At 31.6% G+C, this 17,972-nt stretch overlaps 1 protein-coding gene across 1 annotated transcript in view; it reads right to left on the reverse strand.

Moving 5' to 3' along the window:
* LOC139516150 (nesprin-1-like) overlaps positions 1-17,972 on the reverse strand; it is a 246,966-nt gene that overhangs the window by 171,737 nt on the left and 57,257 nt on the right. Inside the window, exons 23-41 of the mRNA XM_071306037.1 lie at positions 17,528-17,848; positions 14,824-15,000; positions 13,135-13,275; positions 12,301-12,621; positions 11,488-11,814; positions 10,784-11,095; positions 10,091-10,411; positions 8,815-9,456; positions 7,521-7,841; positions 6,930-7,091; positions 6,225-6,398; positions 5,541-5,858; positions 4,851-5,171; positions 4,415-4,584; positions 3,889-4,045; positions 3,362-3,514; positions 2,871-3,035; positions 1,976-2,302; positions 476-616 (exon numbers count right to left, since the gene is read on the reverse strand). Of these exons, the coding sequence (XP_071162138.1) occupies positions 476-616; positions 1,976-2,302; positions 2,871-3,035; positions 3,362-3,514; positions 3,889-4,045; positions 4,415-4,584; positions 4,851-5,171; positions 5,541-5,858; positions 6,225-6,398; positions 6,930-7,091; positions 7,521-7,841; positions 8,815-9,456; positions 10,091-10,411; positions 10,784-11,095; positions 11,488-11,814; positions 12,301-12,621; positions 13,135-13,275; positions 14,824-15,000; positions 17,528-17,848 (4,971 nt within the window). The remainder of the gene's footprint in view (positions 1-475; positions 617-1,975; positions 2,303-2,870; positions 3,036-3,361; positions 3,515-3,888; positions 4,046-4,414; positions 4,585-4,850; positions 5,172-5,540; positions 5,859-6,224; positions 6,399-6,929; positions 7,092-7,520; positions 7,842-8,814; positions 9,457-10,090; positions 10,412-10,783; positions 11,096-11,487; positions 11,815-12,300; positions 12,622-13,134; positions 13,276-14,823; positions 15,001-17,527; positions 17,849-17,972) is intronic.

Below are 17,972 nucleotides of genomic sequence, written 5' to 3' on the forward strand. Positions count from 1 at the left end.
ATTGCATTAGAACTAATGTGAAAGGATAGGTAGGGATGTTCCCATTTTTTAGATGGGTCATGGGTACTTTATGGTTGTATGTACATTTTATGTAATGTATTGTAGAAATGAGCCGCTAAATAGTCAAAATTTTCAGATGATATGTATGACAAGATGCTAAGTGAATCCTAAGAATCTGACACTAATCAGATGTCCATTGAGGCTGTATTAAATGCATCAGTTATTTGTCAAATCTAGAAAATAGTGAAAGCATGAAATCAATTGGTATTTTTTTTGGTCAAAAATATATGATAGGGCATTTTTTGTTTGTTATTTATTCAAAACATAGTACTTTATGTCCTAGCTGCTCACCACTACCAAAAAAGGTATATAGAATTCCCCCCCCCCCCCCCTTTTTTTCCAAGAGACCCTAAATCCCTAAATTTTCTTCAGTGTCTATTCAATTTGATTATTGTTTTTTAAGTGACTTGCTTACCTGTGCAGCCATACAAAGTGCCCTGTATTCATCATTCAGTTTCTTCAGTTTGCCCTTGGCTTGCTGAGAGGAGAGTTTAGCTCCTTTATCTCCAACACTGTCTATCATTGTCTGATGGGATAATATGTCCTGGCAACGAGTCTGAATTACAATAAAAAATTAATAAATAATTTATCCACATTTGATAACATCAATGTAAATGATCTCAAACTTCATCAAAACCCCTCCTGATTACCAAGATTTGTTTTTTTTCAACCCACCCCATTAGGGTGATATTATTCTTTTTCAACAATTCCTTGGCACTTGTCATTCAGGAATTTCTGAAAGTAAAATTTTAAACATCTCTTTTCTGATAGTAAAATTTTAAACAACTCTAGTATATCATAATTTTACAAAATAGTGTATTAATTAACTATGCAATATTTCTTCACAAAATCATATCAACAATCACTCCAAATTAACACAAAAGAGTTTTTGATTTAACAATTTACAAATTAGCTTTCTATGTCATATATTCAGTTTATCAAACCAAATATATGACACTTTTAGAAGCAGCAAATGTTAAAGCAAAAACTCTTCATCCAGATCCCAGCATTACATGATTAAAATTAAACTCTTGTTTTAACATCACATCACACAAACAAAAAAACACTTGTCATAAATCAACACTTTACAGTAGCTAAATATAGAAATCAAACATCAACACTTAAAAGTTAAAAAAAAATACAATTTACCATTATTTTGAAATTTCACTTTTTGTAAATTCTAAATTATTTTGTGTGGTAATAAAATATCTTCTTTAGAACAGGATATATATTTTTTTCTCTTTTGTTAATTTTGCCTGTGTATTGACATTTATTAATTTATTCAAGTTGTTTTTTTAAAAAGTGCTTAGTAAAAAAAAAACTCTTTCTTGATCATGATACCTTTAATATGTTTTTATATTAAATTTTTTCTTGAAGTATGGTTCGAAGCCCGATTTATTTCTATCAGTTTTAATACTTTTATGTGGCAAATAGCCTCTTTGACGAACAGCATTAACTTCACTCTGTGTCTTATACTGTGCCAAGTGGTGAGTTTTAAACAGTAGCAATTTCAATATTTAATAAATTTAGCATTAAAAATTAAAAATTTAAAAATTAATTTGTTAAAAAAAGTTAGCATTTTAAACATTTTGAATAAATTTGTTAAAAGCATTAAGAGTTTTTGCATTATCATTTTCAAATAACATTAAATTAAAAGTTTTATTCAGCATTAAAATAAAGTTTATACAGAATTATAAACACAATTATCACACAGTTAAAATCATTGTTTCAATCAGCATTAAAAAATAGTTTGTTTAAACAAATCACTCACAATGTATTATTATGTTTGCTATCATGCACAAATTTGTCATTTCTTATTTTATTATTACAGTAATTAAAAGTGTTAGCTACTGCAAAATGAATTAATACAACAATCAGCTGTGTGTTATGATGCTATCACAAAGTTTAACAATACCCTGTAATGCTGAAGCATGGCTTTCTTTTCTTGTAAAGTGTTCCGTAATTCTTCATCTTGCTGGACTTGGTTGTCCATGTCAGAAACCCAGTTCAACAGCTGGTCATAATTATCATCAAATGTAGTCCACTGCATGCGGCTACTCTCCAGCGAGCGCTGAGTGTCATTGAGTTTGTCGTTGAACGATTCCCATTTCTCACGAAGAGCCCTCAGATCCTTGCGGACTGCTTCTCTTCCAGTATTTGAGGTATTTGGATAGAGTTTTTCACCAGCTTCCAAGGCAGCGTTAAACTTAGCAAGACCTTCTTCTTTGTCTGCTAATATGTCCTACAAAATGAATTGATTTCATTATTTCGTGAATCGTTATTTATGACAACAGGTAAAAGTATATTTCTCCATAACAAAATTAATTCATCAGGAGCAAAATATTTTAATTATCAAAGGTGAATTTCTAAATAAACTTGAGGTAACACAAATTTTAAAATAAATGAAATGGAAAGAATAAAAAACCTGCTTTCTTTCTCTGATCAACATAATACAAATTTCTTGAAATTGCTTTTTCTATTTCTTATTCATTAATGAAATTTGAGGATGCAATCAAACTCTGAAGTAAGTTGTCCAATTTATAACTATCAAGGGGGTCTCATTGGGGGGTTCTGATCCCGGATCCCGCTTACTGTTTTGTCAGATTCCCTTATCCCGCTTACACTATATATGTAAGCAATTATAATTTTTTTGTAATTTCCCGTGTCCCGCTAGACTTCATTTCCCGTTTTCACGGCACAATAATTTGACTTTCATGTGTCACGCTTACAAAAAATCGTCAATCCCGCATCACACTTAGACCCCAATGGGACCCACTATCAATGGAAAATTGATACTAAAGTAAACCCACCTCAACATTTTGTAGTTTAGCCTGTAGACTGTCTTGGTCGTCAGCCAGATCACTACAGTCTTCTAACTGTTGTAGTGCTCCTTCTAACCAGTCTGTACAGTGTTTATGTTTGTTCAGGTAGTCTTGGTGTTGTTCTGCATTCTGATCACAACGTTCACATTGTTCCTAGAAATGAAAGTAAAAATTGTACAAAAGTTATAAGAAAATAGATTTAAAGTAAAGTAATGCAACACAGGTTAAATAACTATTAAAGAATAGAGTTCAACTTTAAATAGGTTTCTGGTTTGTAGTACATGCTATAGGTGCTCAAATTCTCTCATAGTGTAAACGCTTACATGGACAGATCCAGGAGTAGTAGAGCGTGAAACCTTTGACAGAAAATGTTTTTCAAGATTACATTTATTTGAAGTAATCATTGGTAATATCTAATTATTGAGAATTACAACCCCTGTCAAAAATCGCATCTGGATTTTTATAATACCTATACTTACATTGACATTATTGGCCAGTGTTTCATATCTGGACAAGAGCTGTGTAGCATATGTAGCAGTTCTTCCATCACCTGTGGTGTTGGAAATCTCAGAGGCCTCGTTACGTAACGCTTCAAATTGGGGTCTGTGTCTCTGTATGTCTTCATTCAAGTCCTAAAATATATATAAGCAAGAATTTTGTTAAAATGGTGTAAAACAAATGAAATACCAGTACAATGAGTGTTCCTGTTAGTTTAATTGCATGTGTCCAACATTTTTTAATGGTCAAAGGTCTTGGACCTGACTTTTTTTACCTTGCTTGGTACCTTCTAATAAACTTTTTATATTGCTTTTTTCAAATAAACAAAATCTATAAGAAAGTTATCAGTAGAGCCTTTAGATTTGAAAGTCAATCATCTTTAATTATTTCAGGCCACTGTTATCAAAAGATTCCGTAAAACTACAATCAAGTTGCATTTTATCATTACCAGCATATTTTCAGTCACCATAGGACACTTGTTAAACAATATTCAGACTTATATACATACACTGAAGTGTTCAGCCTGTTGAGTTTTGCCTGGAAGATCAGATTTAAGATTGCCTTCATTTCTGACTTTGCCTTCCATATCTTTGATCCATTGAGAAAGTCCTTCATATTTATTGTCATACTCCATCCACTGATCAACAGATCCTTCCAATTTGTTCCTAAAAAATATACAGATACAGATATAGTCAAAATCAATTCGGTCTGTGAATTTGACATGCATTTAAAAAAAAATAATTGGACACAATTCATTTCTCATTCTCTGCATCGCATCAATATACAATAAAACAAATTATTAGGTAAAAAAAAAAAAAAATGAAAATTCTGAGAAGTGATTGGAATCAGTTACCATCTAAAACTATGTGGGTAAAACTCCCCAGCAAAATTCTTTCTACTTCACAATTTCAAAATATGGTATGTTGTTACTAATTTTTGCATTCAAGTTTCAACCTTCATAGGATTTTAAGAAATAGCTTTTTCACCAACAGTTATCAATACTAAAACCTACAAAAATCTCATCAATAACTTACTGTGTTTGCTGTAGTTGTTTGACTAAGTCTTGGAATTCTTTGTCAGCTTGTTTCCTCTGTCTCTCTAATTCAGCTTGTCTCTCTCTGGGTAAGACAGCCTTTAGAGAGTCTAACTTATTAGCTGCTAGATTTTTCTTTTGTTCTCCATCTTTCAAACCTGCTATCAAGTCCTGTTGTAACAATAAGTTTTATGAGTGTTACAATATTTTAATTAATTTTCAGTCATATCACATCTACCTATTTTCAAAATTGTTCAATAAAAATAAGTTCAATAAAAACTACACATCAATTTACAGTAATATAAGATAATGTTCTAATAAAAATAATTTCATAAGATATCGGAGTTAAAAAATATTTGAAAGTACTTTCATCTTGACTATTCGGATATAAAGCTGTAGAGATCATAAATGACAAGCATAAAATCTAGTTAGCCTACCTTGATAGTGGCTAGTTTTCCCTCTACACTGTATCTATCGCCAGAGATGTCTCCACACCAGGCCAGCTTCTCTTTAGCTGCATTAAGCCATCTCTGTTCCTGAAGTTGTGCATCTTGACAATGCTGTTCTAGAGTGCTCTCAAGTGTGTCAGCAATCTTATCTCCACGGTTGACAACAGTGTCAAACTTCTTGCCAAGGACAACAGCATCCTTGGCAAGGTTACTTGTCTCAGCAGATGGGTATTTATTCTGTAGAGCAGCTGTCTTGTCTTGTAAGGCTTTAATATTTTTTTCATGTTCTTCAAGTTCTTTTTGAAGTTCCTGTAATCAAAAATGTAAAATTTGTCATATTTTGCAAAACCTTTTTGAATTTTGGGACTCATTGACTACAGGCTTTATTTGGTATTTTTAACTCACTTTTTTGATACAAGCATCACTTATGAGTCTTTTGTAAACAAATGGGTGTCTCCAATACAATATCTAATCCTGGTACCTATGATGAGTTTATTCGTATGCATAATAACACACCTTATTTACATTTCAAATGCATTTAACATACATCCCAATTAAAATATGAAGAGAGTGGAAAAATAGATCATAGCCTATAATCTTCAAAAACATTTTCAGAAACATACCTTTTCACTATTTCCATGGTAACAAAGAAGGCAGCAATAATGAACAATCACTCACCTTGGTAGTTTGAAGTCGTCTGACCAGATCTTCATCCGATCCAGAGACATCGTCACATTTGGCCAATTTATCTTTGATTCTATTTATAGCATCAGTTTCTTGTTCAATAGCTCTCTGTAGATTTGTCCTCTCGTCAGAGAAGTTAGCCATGATGGCCTCTAACTGATTAGCCATGGTAGAAGATTTGTCAAATTTCTCTTGTATTTCATCCTGGGAATTTGATAATTCAGGGATTGGTCTCCCTTTGTTCAGTTCCTGTAAGTCTGCTATTTTCTGCTGAACTTCACTGATCACATCAGCATAGTATGGAGCCTCCTCCTACAAAACAAATTATCATAAGATTTCTGTGATGAAATTGTTCAAAGGCATTTTCAAGGACGACTGATGTTCTTATTTACTCATACATGCAATGAAGCTGTGTCAAATCATTCCTGTTCAATACCATGAAGTTTTGAATCAATATAATAAATATTTTTAAAAAGGAAATTGCAGAATTAGTTATTCTTTTAAGAAATACAGCTATTTGGGCTTTGATTTCCTTTAACAAGGAAAGTATATTCTTCTACATTAAAGCATAAAACAATTCAAAACATTAACAATCAAAACATTAACATTGACCCAAAATATCAAGTTTTAAGATCAGAAACTTTTTGTCACTGTATCTTAAAATTCAATCATATTTACCTTATATTTCATAAGACAGGATTCCACACTAACAGCATCATCAAAATGTGTCAGACTGTCAGCCAGTTTAGTATTCATAGTATTCATCCAGGATTCTATTTCCTCTTTGCCAGAATTGACCTGGTCCCAACAGATCAGTTGAGCTTCTAGGTTCTCTTTATGTTGTTCAATTTCCTAATTAAAGTAAAAATTGCAAATCTTTTCAACAAACATTGATCTTATTGTTTTGTGAAAGCAAAAACATATATTCAATTATAATCAAAATTCTCACTGCAAATTTTCCTGAAACAATGAAAACTTATGTCTCTATGGAACTTTAACTACGACTTCAAAAGCTCCTTTGAGCATTTAAAAGAAAGTCAAACTGTTTACATTTTAAAATGCTAGACGATATCAATATAAAACCAATTTATTTTAAATTCAATGTTTAAAGTGAATTAAAGTAATTCAAGATGAAGAACAGCAATCAAAGTTCATAACTGAGGGGGGATAGGAGGGGTCCTGATCCCGAAATCCCGGGCTTAAAAACACGAAATCCCGAGGTCCCGAATTTAAATAAAGTAAATCCCGACATCCCGAAATCAGAAAAAAAGAATTCCCGGATCCCGAAAGGGTCAATCCCGAAATCCCAAGCTTAAAAACACGCGATCCCGGAGTCCCGATAAAGGTCCTATCCCCCCTCATAACTGGATTTTTAAAACTTACTGAATTTGATGTCTCCCACTTATGGTTGACTTCATCTAGGTCACGTTCAAGGACAGACACATCAAAGTTTGGACAGTTTTTCAGTTCTTCTAACAACTGTAATCCTTTGTTGTTCATCTGGTCAAGTTGTGATTGGTTGGCATGTAACTCAAACTCAGCATTCTGTAAAAAAAATAATTATCATTTTGTATGTGGAAATTTTATATGTCAAAAAGCCAGCTACTCATGTTCAACTTTTAGTTAAGAGAATATCTATTACAGTTATTAATTTAAAAAAATATTGTCAATAATATTTTCATTTCAAAGATAAGAATATGCAACAAAAAAATTGGTTATAAAATTATCAATTTAGAAAAACTAATTTCAAAGAAATCACTTCTCAAATTAAAATTGTGACATATAAGTGCAATATTAAGCTGACTTTACGGCTCATTGTTAAAGGCTGTAAGATGACCCAGAGATGCTTAAATTTACATCATTTGGAATCATTGTTGTCTCACTCCGTATTTTTATATTTATAATCTAATAAGAGTAAAAACTTTTTATTTCAGAAAGCAATCAGGCCATGCAATAAACAAATATATTATGTACCTTGTGCTGATCCAATGCCTTTTTAACTTCATCAGGGGAAGTAAATGCCATTTCCTGTTGAACTTGAGGCTGTACATCATCCAATACACGTCCAACATTCTGTTTGTTGTCGTTGTACTGTTGCCACAAGTTTGCCACACCAGTGTAGGTTTGGTGTTTGTCTGCTAACAGAGCCTGAATATGGTCCCATGCCTTATTGACTTGTCGCAGGGATTCAGTAGCGGTTCCTCCTTTTGTTGTATCAGCTTGCTGTAGCTGTCTTCCAAGTTCTCTCAGTTGTTCGTATTCTGGGTTCATTGCATACATGTCGTCTCTGGCCTCCTGAAGAAATTTGAATTGAGTAAGTATTAACAAATACATTGATGTGTAACCACAACTGGAGATAAGTTAAATATATCACTGATTTTTCAGTTTTTCAGTTCATGTTTGAAATATTTAAAACACAATCAAGTTCAATTTCAAAAACATGAAAAACCATTGTAAATCCTCTTCAGTTATATTACTTCATAAATGAATTAACAAATTTAACATTAAATAACAAACAAGTCATGTCACCAACTTTAAAATTTTAAACTCTGAGAAGTTTATATTCCAGCAGCACCTGCATACGGGGTATATATCTCCCAATTGATACGATATTCCCGTGCTTGCATTTCCTATCATGATTTTCTTGATAGAGGGTTGCTGCTCACAAGGAAGCTATTAAACCAAGAGTTCCAAATGGTGAAGTTGAAATCATCCCTTCGTAAATTTTACAGACGCCATCACGAGTTGGTTGACCGTTATGGAATAACCGTATCACAAATGATATCGGATATGTTCCTTACATCGTAAATACAATCCCCTTCCCTTTCCTGAATGTGACCTACCGAATTAGACTATTTACCGGATTTGTTATCACATAAGCAACACGACGGGTGCCGCATGTGGAGCAGGATCTGCTTACCCTTCCGGAGCACCTGAGATCACCCCTAGTTTTTGGTGGGGTTCGTGTTGTTTATTCTTTAGTTTTCTATGTTGTGTCATGTGTACTATTGTTTTTCTGTTTGTCTTTTTCATTTTTAGCCATGGCGTTGTCAGTTTGTTTTAGATTTATGAGTTTGACTGTCCCTTTGGTATCTTTCGTCCCTCTTTTATACTATTAAGGTGTGAATTATTTCTATGTTCAAAACACAAGAAAGGATGAGAATTCCATCAAGACCCCCATTACAGTTTCACGTTCTGCTATACTAATTAAACAACAAATTTAAAGTGTACACAAATTTAACATTAGATATTAAAATAATAAATTTACCTCTATTTCATTGACAAGTTCTTTGATGCCCTGTAATGATGAGGAGTCCACTGTACTATTTTGTATCTTATCTCCCAATGTCTGTAATTTACCGAGTAGATTACCCTTCTTGTTGTCAAACTCATCCCACAGTTGATGCAATTCACTCAAATGTCCTTGTTTCTGTGAAGCATTGGTAGACACGGAATCACACATGTTTTCAAGAGCCTGAAGCTCTGTACCAAAGTGCAATGTCCTTTGAGTAGCTCTGTCTTTAATGACAAGTTGTGCCGTGCCCATTAAATCATCCAGTTGATCTTTCTTACGATTCCAGGGAGCCATACTCTTACGTAGAGCTTCCACCTCTTTGTTTATTTTATTTACCTCCTCTTCACTGATGTCGGGTTGCTGCAGTTTCTGTTGAAGAGATTTTAACTTAGCCTGGACGTCTTTTTGGTCACCGGAATAGTTCACCCATTGTTCACATAAATCCTCTCTATTTTTGATTAAGTCCTCGACTTTGGAATAGCCAGCCATCATACGATCAAATCTATCTCTTAACATGGCTGCTTCTTCCTCACTACAGTTTTGAATGAGGTCTTTAAATTCCTGAGTTAAGGCATTAAACATGGGTTCATGGCCTTCACATTCAGCTCTCAATTCCTAAAGAAATAAATAGTTTTTCATTAATTATAATAATACATTAAGTGAAGCAAAGAGCAGAAATGCATTACTGCAAATCAATATAAATCTATATCTATCATAGCAGTTCTTTTCAATGACTAAAATTACAAATTTTCTTTTATCAAGAAAATTGATTGTTTGTTCATGTCAAGCAGTAGATATTTAAGGCAATTTGAGGACAGTAATATGTCAATGAGATATGAAAATACCCTGTCTTCTACTAGACTATCATACTGAAATAGATATTCAATAATGAGCCAGCTTAAAAGGTAATAGATTTCAGAAAAACATGCTAGCTGACTATGAGGTGTGGATTTTGCTCATTTTTGAAGGCTGTAATGTGACCTATAGTAGTTAACATCTATGTCATTTGGTCTCTGGTGCAGATATGTCTCCATGGCAATTATACAGTATAATTTATACTACATCTTCATATTTTTATATATTCTCCTATCTGGTATATTTTTTCTGCATTAAAGCTAATCAGTTTGTGTTTGCTATTATACTGGATCCTAAGACCTTTATGGAGATGTAGTAAAAACTGAATTATTTTGATTACCACATTAATGCAAATCAGTCATTGAAATTTTCCCTCCAAACTTTTAACCCTTACCTTGAGTTTAGCCTGAAGATCAGGTACTTCATCTGCATAAATTTCATTTCCAGTATCAAGTTTACGTTGGGATTTCTTCAACCATTTCTCAAAGTCTTGCAACTGTCCGTAGAAATCTTGTCGGTGTCTGACGGCAGCGCCAACCATGTTCTGTCTCTCAGCAGCATCCTCAGATGTCTTATTATATGCCATTTTAACGGCATCCATCTTGGATTGAAGAGCTTGCACGCCTTCTGGTGAGGCATGCTTTTTGACTTGCTCAAACTGCTTTTCTAAAGCTCTAAGATGTGGTTGATGACTTTTAATCTCCTCTTGTAAAGTCTACAAAAGCAATCATATAATTTTGTACTATTCCTCATTTTGTTTTCACTCCTAGTCTATTTTTGTTAAAATCAATAAATATCATTAGTTTTTTTTTTTTAAATATAGTTAAAAGATATGCATTCTATTAGTCATGGTGAAACCTGTTGAAATCATTTTTGACTGGAGAGTTTGTTCACATTAGACAGGTGTTGTTTGCCTAAATTAGGTAAACAAAGGACAATTTCATTAAATGCCCTGATATAAGAGTTGGGTTTTATTGTTTTATGCTTTCTTAATGCTTTTGTCTACTGTTTTTTTTTTCTTTTCAATAACTTATATATATGATGATTTTACCTTAAACAAGCTGAATATTTTTAATTTGAAACATACCTTTCCGATAGCAAGTTCATGTTCAAGAACTTGAACATCAGTTGAATGTAAATTGGGTTCTTCAGCAAGTCGTCCACTTAATTTGTCCAGAACCTCATCAAAGTTGCTGATCTCTTGATCATAGGCCGCCCAAGCACCATACATCTTCTCTGCCTTGTGACTACGGTCTTCTGAAGAACTGATGATGTCATTCCATCTTCTCTGTAGGTCCTCTATTTCACGGGGAACATTGGGTTGGTCCATCAGGTATCCTGCTTCTGTGTTAAGTTTCTCAAAGATTGGGAGCTGTTCTTCACATTCTTTTACAAAAGACTGAAACAAAATTTTTTATCATTTATGAGGAAATTAAACCTACTGCAAGATAACTGATAATTACTTATGAGCATGCTTTAAAGTATATAACTTCTTTTGTAACATATTTGCAAGTCATTCAGATGAATATAATATACCAAACCAGAAAATTATCCTCATAGAAATTACCATAACTATTTTCTTCCATTTCCATAAAATTCATGAACTTTTCTCTAGCTTGCTTTCTATCAATTTGTTTAAACTATACACTTAACTGTGAATTCACAGCAGACAGGTTGAGAATTTTATATTTCACTCACTCTTTTTGTGCTCTAATATCTTTCAAAATGACATTTGAATTTTATTTTCTGTTTGCATTATAATCATTCAATAAAATCCCCATTATTGCTCACCTGGTGAAGATTATACAAGTCCTTGGCTTCCTCCAACGAGGAACATTTAGGAAGTTCAGTAGCACAGTATCTTTGAGCTTTCTCCATCCATGGCAACAGTTGCTGGGACAAGTTCTGGTACATCTGCCAGTGAGCAACACTTCCTGTCAGAGCAGAACTTCTATCCTTAGCTCTAGAACATAAGTTCTCCCACTGACGTCTGACGCTGGCTAGTTTTGTTTTGAGAGCTGATGTCTCCCTTGATCTAAAGTTTTGAGACAAGCCCCTCGCATCTTTTTCCAAATTATCTAAGGTTACCCTGTTTTCATATACTTCTCTGGAAATATCCTGAAAAGCAAATTATTAAAATGTGACTTTATTTAAAAAAGATTATCAAAGAATTACTTTTAATAGGCAATTTAAAAGGCAAAATTGAACCAATCATGAACAATCATGAAGATATGCAAATTTATTGTATCTCAACTTATTCATTTATTTTTGAGAATCTTACAAATTCTACACACATAAACAAAAAGCCTACAAATTATAAACATTGTGCTGCAACTTGTTGTGTCATAAATAAAAGAAAAGACAAAAAATGACAAAAGTATCTGATAACATTCCAAGAAATCATCAAAATAAAACAGGAGGATATGTTATAGATAATGGTATTTTTAAACTTCAGTATTTCAATACATTCAAATTGCAAATTCAAAAATTAAACTAAAAAAAATTAAACATTGTGTTGCAAGATATGAAACTTCTGCTCTGTTCTTCAGTCAGTACAACACTGTGATATAAGCAAAAATTATTCAGATATTGATAATAGCTTACATTTGCTTTGTCCAGCTGTTCTTCAGGTTGGGCTGATTTGTTTTCAAACACGTCATTAAGATTTGACTCTTTGGTGTTTAACCATTCACAGAAGTTATTAAGTCTTTTGTAATATTCTGTCCATTTGGCGATAGTTGCTTCCAGATCTGCCAACTTAGCATTAAGTCTGGTGGAAACATTGTCAAGTCTTTTGTCTATTTCAGAGATCTCCACTTTTAATGGTCCTTTCCTCTCACGACTAGCGCCCTCTGCCAACACAGCATTTAACTTTTGCATGTCATTTATACTTCCTTTCAATTTTTCTAATGTTCTTTGAATTTCCTGCAAAACAAGGATTAAAAAATTAAAGGTAAAATACTTGTTTCAAAAATATTTCCCAATAAATATTGCCAAAAAATATTCTAAAAATAGTGTTGAATATAAGTTAATTTATTCATGATGCTATTTCTGTTTTCTGGGAAACACAGATTCTAAGAAAAACATTTGGAAAACCAGACATAGTTACTAAATAACCTTTTTTAGTGTATTCAGTTGTCTTTTGAACTTCATTAAAAACTAATCAAAATACAAGTGATAAAACCTATTTATCAATTGTAAACAAGATTTTTGGAAAACTTTTAAAGTTAAGAAGAGTTACTTCCCTTCCAACACAAATAAATATTGCTTATCTTTGATAAACATCTATAAATATGTTCTAGCTGTGCATTATCATTTGATGTTTATCTAAGTATATTTACAGACAACTGATACATGAAAAACATCAAAAATCAATAAATTTATTTTTCTCCACATATTTACTTATGTTCTACCTATCTTTACTTATATTCTACTTACTCTTTTAGATTGCAGATCTTTCTCTGCTAATTCTTGTCCTGAGGTTGCAGGTGGTTTTTCAAGTTCAGCTTCAGCTTTCTTCAGTAACTGTAGACAGTCTGATTTTGATTTTTCATAGTTTTCCCATTCTTTTACTTTTTGCTACAACATCAAAAGCACATTTAAATCCCTAGATAATCATAAAAAGTAACCTTCCACAATTTCAATCAAACTATTTTAAGCATAAGCCTGGGTTCTTCAAGGATAACATACATTGCAATATAGTTTTTTTTCAAATTGGTAAAAAATAAAATCCCAAGATGAAATCAAAAATTCTTATCAGTAGAAATAATATGTCATTAAATCCTTAATAATCTGTACACAATCTTCATGTAAACATATTGGTTCTTGTCTGTTAACATAAAATCATTCAGATTTTAAACATATTGGTTCTTGTCTGTTAACATAAAATCATTCAGATTTTACTATCTCAAAACCACCAATAAGATTGATGATGAATTCTAACCTATAATCTATACTTTAAATGATCATTCTGTAGAAATCTATAAGTTTGTTTATAAACAATCCAAATATCTGTTAAATTTATATTCCATCATAACTTTTCACATCTCCGATAGAAAAAAATAGACTTATTACCTTTTATAATAAACAGCATATTTTGCTTATAAACACCTACACTCTCTTTTCAATTTGGATCTAATTACAGAGGTCTAAAGTTAAAATCCAAACGATTCACTTTTTCAATTCTTAAATGTATATTTCTTATTATCTTGAATTTGCAGAAATACATTCTCATAAATATAAACAACCGGAATTTCTGTTCAATTTCTAGTCAATAATAAGTGTTCATTTATCTATACAAAAGATAGCAAAGGTTACTAATTAAGTATGAAGTTTATCTGTGGATCATAACCATTTACATGAAGAAGTAAACAAATTCATGTTATAAAAATAACATTTTATCCTTGGCATCAGAAACAAAACAAGGGTGTATGTATCGACATGTGGTTGGATTCATCAAATGCCCAACTTTCGTTACCTCTATCAGGTAGGCAGAGATTTATCATATATTTCAATGATATTTTCATAATCCCATAATTAACTCTCAACTTTGATAATTTCTATTCATAATAATTACAGGAATGATTTATGAGGTCAGAAGTAATCAACAATACTTAAAGGATCATTATTTGTTTATACAATCTGTTTTTAACTATATTTGCACTAAAAGTCAAAATTTTGAATTTTAATTTAAAGACAAGAATAATGGTTCTGTAATCATGGCTTTTCTGACAATTCTTATAGAGATTTAGAACATAAATTTTGTCATTTCTTTTTATTACTAAATTCCCCTTCTACATGCCCTAACTTCTTAAGTTTTTGGGGCAAAAATTAATTCTGAGATTACTACGAGACCAATAATTGATATGAAAACTAATAAAATCCAAGAAATACATGACTATGCAGTATGGGCTTTGCTCATTGTTGAAGGCAGTACGCTGACCTATAGTTGTTAATGTCTGTGTCATTTTGGTCTTTTGTGGATAGTTGTCTCATTGGCAATCATACCACATCTTCTTTTTTATACAGTCAGATTTATCTATTTCCCCCCTAACCAGGCTTCTTAACCAGATTTCTAATCTCCTATCCTCTTAAAGACTTCCATTAACATCTACATAACATACGTACCTTCAATTTCTCATGTTTCTGTTTTGCTTTTTCATTTGTGTCTTTTAATTTCCTATCTAATTCCTCCACTGTTTTTGAAACAAATGCAGGGGCATTTCTATCTTTCTGGAGACGTCTGCCAGCATCAATATCTGCCTGAATCCTAGCACCTTCAGTATCTAGTTTCTTTAACATGCTCTGAAACAAGATCCAGCATTGTTATGGAACAAATACTAGTAGAAAACAGAGGGTGAATTTTCAAAATAGAATTGTTGTGACTATTTCCATAAATTAGTGTTGGTGGAATATCAAAATTTTGAAATAAATTCACTTAATTAAGAACACATACATTAGATTATTATACACAAATAGGATTGTTATGGGGCAAATTTAAACAGTATACAATAAGAAATTTATTTAATACCTTTTTTTTTTAGATTTTTACTGTGAATAGTGATGGTGGCATTTTGAACATTTTGTAATAAATTCACAAAAACAGTAGAAAATCATCTCAAATTTTAAAAAGTCTAGAGAAATAACTTCTAAACATATATGATAATCTGTTTTAATTTCCTATGTTACAAAATTGAAAGGGAAAAAAATCATAGAAATATTTAAAAAAGTCATTAAATGAAACCTTTGACAAACACTGATATTAAATTTTTTTTAACAAAATTCAATTGACAATGACTCTCATAGAATTAAATAAACCTTACTAAGGAAAAATTCTGAATTTTTATTTACGACAGAAACTGATTAAATGACATCTTCACTTTTACCAGATTTTTTTGATTTTTTATGTTTTTAACTTATAAAAAGTCTTGGCATTGAATTTCTCAATCTAATTATGTTACATTTACATATATATTTATATAATCGTTTACACTAGAAGAAAAACCAAGTCTTCCTAACACAGATTCTAAAAATAGATCGTCAGTAGAAATTCTAATTTAGGGTTGACAGATTCAAAACAAAAGAGAATTCTTGAAAATTAACAATTTCTCTTAACAAAATTCAACCAGTTTAGAGGATTTTATGTTATTCATGGATGAGCTAATCTACACCAGAAGAACAGGATACAGAACCCTTTTACCTAGGTTATTATAAGTACACAATTCTGAGCTAATAATTTTATTTTCCAGTCTATTGTATCCACATCAAAGATTCTACAGTGATTTGATTTTCTTCACAAATCCCTTGAACTATTCTATTTATAGATTTTGTCCAACATCTCAAAATATTCAATACAACAATATATTTTTTTTCAATTTACTTCTGTAACATTATATCAGCTTACAACGTTAATTTGATTTAAATTTCAACAAATTTTAATCATTATCAGGCCCAGGACTCAGTTTTGATCTAGTAAAAAGCTCCCTTTAGGCAACTTTACTGAATTTATCTGCTATCTATTTGAGCAATTTCTTTTTCAGTGCCAAACATTTTTTTTCAAACAGCTCTTGATATAAATTTATATAGAACTGACTGCTTGCAAGAATGTACTTTTAAACACACACGATTTTATTTGTAACAAATTCAAAATCATACTGTTGACTCAAATTTAAAAAAAAAAAGGCGTAATTATTATTTAAAGCTACACACCAAACATTCAACATAATTTACAGGTGCAGGCAAAAAGCTTGAGATTCCGAGAGCACGAATCTCAAAGTGTTTACATATTCATTCGTTTATTCATAGCCAACAACAAGTAAACATTAAAAAAGACAGAATAAATTAAAATTAAAACATTTGGAAAAAAAATAAAGATACAAGAATAAATTGAATATTTAAAGATGTTTGAGAATTTTGTTATTTTTGTGAAGACATTCAAGCCAAAAGAGACAAAATCCGTCTAGCAAAAAGACAATAAATTGCTGTTAGTAATTCAACTATGTAAATCTCCCAGTATTCTGATTATGTAATTCAACATGCAAGCACAAACATATAAATAAATTAACTAACTTTCAACATGCTTTAAACTGATATTATTCTAATTATGCATCGTTCACTGACTAAAAAATCTTTATTCCTTTTTTTTTTGACTAAAAATGTTGCTTTTTCTAAAATCATTATCAACACTTTAAAATAATTAAAGGATTAATGAGTTAGCCGAGTTTGAGAAACTTTGTTGAATTACTAAAAGCAAGAAACACACTTAGCAAGGAGAGTATAGGAAGGGAATTGTGAAAGAAAATCGTCACCATATTTATACTAACATCACCCTAAAACACAAAATGTACATGCATTACCATGTGTTCGTATAAACGCAAGATAAATTTCAAAGTTAAAATTTATACAGTTTTCTTTTCATATCCTTTCAAACTTATTCGTTTTTAAACTTAACTTAAGCACTTAAAATTTTATTTCAACAAAACCTTTTTTTGGAAACAAATGAAACTGGCTGTTTCAGACTTTTATATCACTTTAAGCCATTCAATATTTATCTTCAATCTAAACTAAATTTTATCTACATATTTTTAAAAGAAATCCCCACATATACTCTTGAACTTTCAGACATTAAACTAATAAAAAAAAAATGGCTTCTACGTGGAAATCAAATTTCCTAAATCTATTGCAGCTAACCTATGCAGCCATGAGCAGCTTAATCATATCAATTTTTTAAAACACTAAAAAATCTCAAGAAATTTTAGTATCACAAACAACAAGCAAAGATGACACACCATTTTTTGTTAAACATCACATCAAACACAACACTCCTCCCTACCTCATGTTCCCCAAGAAAAGCTCTAGCATCTTCCAGACCATCTATAAAAGGATCTTCGTTCACTTGTCTCTGAGCTTCGTCTAACCAGTCAGAGCGCTTGTGGAGTTCGTCCCTGAAGTCATAGGCCTTTGAGAAAACGGCAGATTTATCTGTCAGGCTTTCCATGCCAGGCTGAATAGACACGAATTGACCCATCAGATCCCTTAACTTTCTTCTCTCTTCATCAGCATCTGCCTCTGGAGAATCTTTCAGAAGTTCCTCCAAGTTCTCTTCTAACCATTGGCCATCTTCTGCCAGTTTATGCATGTTTCGTAATGCTTTCTGAAAGGCAAAACATTATTTATGAAAATAATTGAACAATTTACATTTCAATTTAATCAATTTTCTAATTATTTATTTCCTTTACTCATCTTAAATATGTTTTTCATTAAACATTATTTTTTAC

This window comes from Mytilus edulis, chromosome 3, assembly GCF_963676685.1.
Source record: "Mytilus edulis chromosome 3, xbMytEdul2.2, whole genome shotgun sequence".
Lineage (NCBI taxonomy): Eukaryota > Metazoa > Mollusca > Bivalvia > Mytilida > Mytilidae > Mytilus > Mytilus edulis.